This window comes from Drosophila ananassae (assembly GCF_017639315.1).
Source record: "Drosophila ananassae strain 14024-0371.13 chromosome Y unlocalized genomic scaffold, ASM1763931v2 tig00000097, whole genome shotgun sequence".
Classification (NCBI taxonomy): Eukaryota; Metazoa; Arthropoda; class Insecta; order Diptera; family Drosophilidae; genus Drosophila; species Drosophila ananassae.
The window spans coordinates 148247-152922 of NW_025319059.1; the positions used below are offsets into that span (position 1 = coordinate 148247).

The 4676-nt window shown below is 38.4% G+C and overlaps 1 protein-coding gene across 1 annotated transcript; it reads right to left on the reverse strand.

Moving 5' to 3' along the window:
- Positions 1-3654: 3654 nt before the first annotated feature.
- On the reverse strand, positions 3655-4087 carry LOC116655070 (sialin-like). The gene is made up of 2 exons (XM_032452124.1): positions 3906-4087; positions 3655-3846 (listed from the first exon to the last, which is right to left on the reverse strand). Exons 1-2 carry the CDS (start codon positions 4071-4073, stop codon positions 3655-3657), a joined length of 360 nt encoding a protein of 119 aa, XP_032308015.1. The 5' UTR covers positions 4074-4087.
- Positions 4088-4676: the final 589 nt, after the last annotated feature.

The window sequence follows — 4676 nt, forward strand, 5'->3', positions numbered from 1 at the left end:
AAACTAGTCTCTCAGTTTTAGAGCTATCGAGTTGAAACTTTGCACACATCCTTCTTTTCCTTGCAGGTAGTATATAAGTCAGAACGGCCGGGATCGGTCGACAATATCCTCTAGATGCCATATAACTAGTTCATCGGAAATGCCATACCTTTGGTGTTTTTCAGTTAGAGGGTTGGTATATTTATCCGATATGCCAAATTTCATCTATATCCTATCCGTCTATATCCTATAGCTACTATATAACAGATAGATCGGAAATGCCGAAACTTGGTTATTTTTCAAGTTAGAATCATGGGAGTTTCAATGGATTCCTCTTTGGGCAATATAATTCAATATGCCAAATTTCATAAGGATCGGCCGACTATATACGATCTCCTATATATCTAATAATATAAGATTCGTGCCGCCACCTAGCGGACTGCGACTCAACAGCATGCGTTTTTCTCTGGGGATAAACTTCGGCTCCGCCCGAAGTTAGCTATCCTTTCTTGTTACTTGTGGTTATAGTTATTCTTACATCTTCTGATTGCAGCCAACGTTGCAATTCTAAGCACATAAATGCGATGTCTTTGTCGGCTTTAATTTCTTTTGGTTTACCCATTTCATTAAATATCCTGAGTAATGCCCTTTTTGCTTCTAACCAATCCCTACTGTTGACATTTATTAAAGCAGCATATTTGGAATAAATATCAATGCAGTGGCGTAGATAGCTTTTTGATATGGGGGGGGATATGACTCAGAATAATATCCTGTTTTTTTGTAAGTTTTATCTTACACTGCGATAATAATCCGCAATCTGCGATAATAATAATAATAATGCTGTACTGCACAGTCATCGCGTAAAAATGTGTTTCTTTTTCAATTTTGATTTCAATTTTGAAAAAGAAACACATCTTATAATTCTCAGACCCAAGGGGGGGGATTGATCTACACTACTGTATCAATGCAAGATAAGAATTGTTTATTATCGATCATGTAAAAATCTATAACATATTTTTCTCTGGGGATACAAATTTCTGGGATTAATTCAAATGTAAGTTTAGTATCTCTGTGTTCTGTTTTAGCAAGGTTACAAATTTGATACTCATTTATTATATTTTGAACTAATCTCTGATAATGGGGAAAATAATATTTTTCTTTAAAAAGGCTTGTTTGTTTTTCTATTCCTGGATGTAATAATTCTACGTGAGCTTTAAGGCATTATAATTTGAGGGTGAGAGGGTATTATAATTTTGGTCAAAAGTGTGCAACGCAGTGAAGGAGACATCTCCGACCCTATAAAGTATATATATTCTAGATCAGGATCACCTCCTGAGTCGATATGATTAGTTATGGAATACATCATTGGTCCGCCCGATTCTTGAGTATGAATCGTGTGATTGGAGTCCTCAATACGGAGTACACCAAGATGACATAAAATGTGTACAAAAAAACTTTCGCTCTTAGGGGACTTAATTGGGATGAAAATCTTCACCTCCCCTCTTATTGTAGTAGACTTTTACAAATCAACTTACCATCATTAACAAACCGTAGAACGATGCTGGGTGTCATGTTTCTATATAATCTTATTAATGGAAATGAAGACAGCCAGCATTTACTAACACGCAAATTAAAATGTTCCTAGTAGAAGGACTAGAAACAGTGTGCAGTGGGAACCGCGCAAACCAACACCGTCTTGACTCAGGATTCAATATGTGGGGGGATGTTGGCAGCTAGCAAATCCCAAGTCACCTCTGAGTCACCTCTGATACAAAGGACTCAGAGGTGGGTGACCGTGGCATTAACATTAGCTTTAGAACGTCCATAACATTGACCTTCCATAGATTTAATTAAGTATAATTTAACATTTTATATAAGAATATTCTCCAGAAAAAAAGATAGTTGCGAAATCAGAATGAATCGTCTCGTTACTCAGTGTCTGAACTACGGCACTTAAAATCCACCTACTTCGAGTGATCCTGTGTAAAACGGTTCTCAAGTTAGGACTCTCTTAAAAGCTATCATTTCGCGTGGCTCCAGTGTAAACGGACCACCAGTGGAACTTTCATTATCGAACCTACTTCGAGTGTTGCTCCAGTGAAACGGACCTCAAGTAGGATTGGCCGATAAGGAATCAGCCGAACCACCATACCATCTGTACTTAAGGAGAGCCAGCCCAGGACTTCATGTACCCCACATCAACTCCAGCCTGATGACAGCAAGAACCTGATCAACCCGAGCAGTCCCTTGCAGAAACCAGGTAAATTGAGTCAGAACTTTTACACGTTCTTTTGACTACGTACGCCACATCCCCCCTCCATCTCCCCTCCGGGACTCCGGAACCTACCCCTATGCTCGCGAGTTCAAGTTCGACGAAGTGGCCACATAACGCTCTACGGACGAACATTTGGTTACCCCGACGTGATCCTGTTCTATAGGATCACACCCTGAACACAAGCCACACAGCAGTTCATCTTTAAACCTTACACCTCCTTAAGCCTACCATTGTTCTCATCACCTCCACGGCCCTCACAATCGTCCCCCATGGAGTCGAGAGGAATGCCATATCTCAAAAAATAGGATCCAAGGGTTGGAAGTAACAATAATTAAAAATAAAAAAAAAACGAGAAAATAAGAAAACAACCGAATCCTCGTATACTAAGGCCCAGAACTTTACAATTTCTTATTTTCAGTTCAAATAAAATAAAATAAAATGAAAAATAAATATGATGAAAAAAAGTAGATGTTGTTTGCTTGAAATCCACCAACTAAATGACTGGAAATTTCCGAGAGACCTCTATTTATACGAAAATCTCAGAGCCATTCTCTGAAAAAGTTCAAAGGTTGCTTTGTTTATTTTCAGTTTAGTAATGTTACAGTTACTGTTATTATTCTCTAAAACACTTGAATAATGCCCCAAAAGAATAAAAATAAAGTAAACCTTATAAAGGTGCCTTCCACTTTATAAGATAAGCTACCATTGTTCTCATCACCTCCACGGCCCTCACAACGGTCCCCTATGGAGTCGAGAGGAATGCCACATCTCAAAAAATGCAAATAATCCACAAATGTAGATAAGTGCAATGTAGATTTTTTGGACAAAATGGTTGAACCTTACCTGTTGCTTCAGTGACTCGGCAATAATCTGCACGGCTTCAACCTCGGCATGGTAATTGGTGCTAGAGTTGCTAAAACCGCCACCGCGTTATTTTGCGTACTGGACTAAAAATAGTTAAACAAATTAAAATATACAACCCAAGGGAAGCGGTGGCCGCAGGCTAGAGGTGGGACAAACACAATCGATATTTCGATGATCGCATATATCGATGCATCGACCCTCACGGCACTCGATTAATACATTCGATTTATAGTGTACATGTTATCGATAATTTGCGTAAGTATAACGGGATTTTCATAATGCATTTAAAAATAAACTTTTCCAATGCCAAAAGCTTTTTATTTTATGGCTTACGCATTGAAGCATAATATAATGCTTCAGGCTAAGGTCGTTGTGCCAATCTTAGAGCAACTGGTTTGGCCAGTAATTCACAGCCCAAGTGCGCTAAATAACAACAAATTATATTTGTTAATAATAAATACAAGGCTAATGCTTTAATAGGACTCTCCAAAAACAAGCGCACTTCATAGTTATGGCATAATACTAAACATAAAACATCACAGGTGACTGCCAGGACACAAACTACAACTTTGTGTTGACAATATCCTCTCGCGACTCTGTGGTCTCCACTTCGTTCCACTTCTGGATTTTGCCAGAGCCAAAGACCCAGAAAAAATGGGCGGGCAATATGTAGACAGCAGTTCCAATGATGAAGACCCAATGATGAAATGCCACTGATCGATGGTGTTCTAACGGTGAGAGAAAACTATTAAACTCAATAAACTTTAGAAGAATCCTGCTGACAAATCTCTTCTTTTGTAAAGGCTGCCACAATCAAGGGCGAGAAGATTCCTGGCGTGGTTCCAATGCAGTTAATGATTCCATATAGAGTACCCGCATAGTTAAGTGCCAAGTCCTGGGAGTTGGCCAAGTTGGAGGCAGTGCCAGCTCCGTTGAATCCCAGCGAAATGGTCATAATGGCCACACAAACGAAAGGATCTCGTCGGAAGTAAGCCAGAATAATTTCATAAACACCTGCAAGATTACAATAAAAAAAATTAGAAAATCACTGTGGACGGAAGTCCACGAGGTGACGACCTGCATGCTTAGACGTGCGCGATGAAACTCTATATATAGCCGAAGAACAAAAATTTTCTGTTGGCAACCGATCTAAATGAATGATATACCAATCGAAAGGTATTGTTTCAATTAGATAATTTTTGTCGAAACATATTCCAAAAGTTATTTGGTTTGGGAGAAATTAGAATGAAAGTAAAAAAATTTTTAATCACTAAAGTGGGGCTGGTGGACACATTTTAGTCCCAAGATAGAATATTTTTATATATTCGCATTCTAGAGCTAAATACGCGTGGATTGGTATCTCAATCGACCCGATCCGATCATTTCATTCAGAAGTTATTTGATTTTTTCTTCTTCTTCAAAATGAAGACAGTTTGCGTCGGTTTGTCTGTTTGCACTATTTTTTTCTTAAAAATCCTGAAAAAAATTGGAAAATGTTTGTTACTATCATATGAGCAACTATTGTTCTACACCTTTTTGAAATACCTTAAGCTTACGT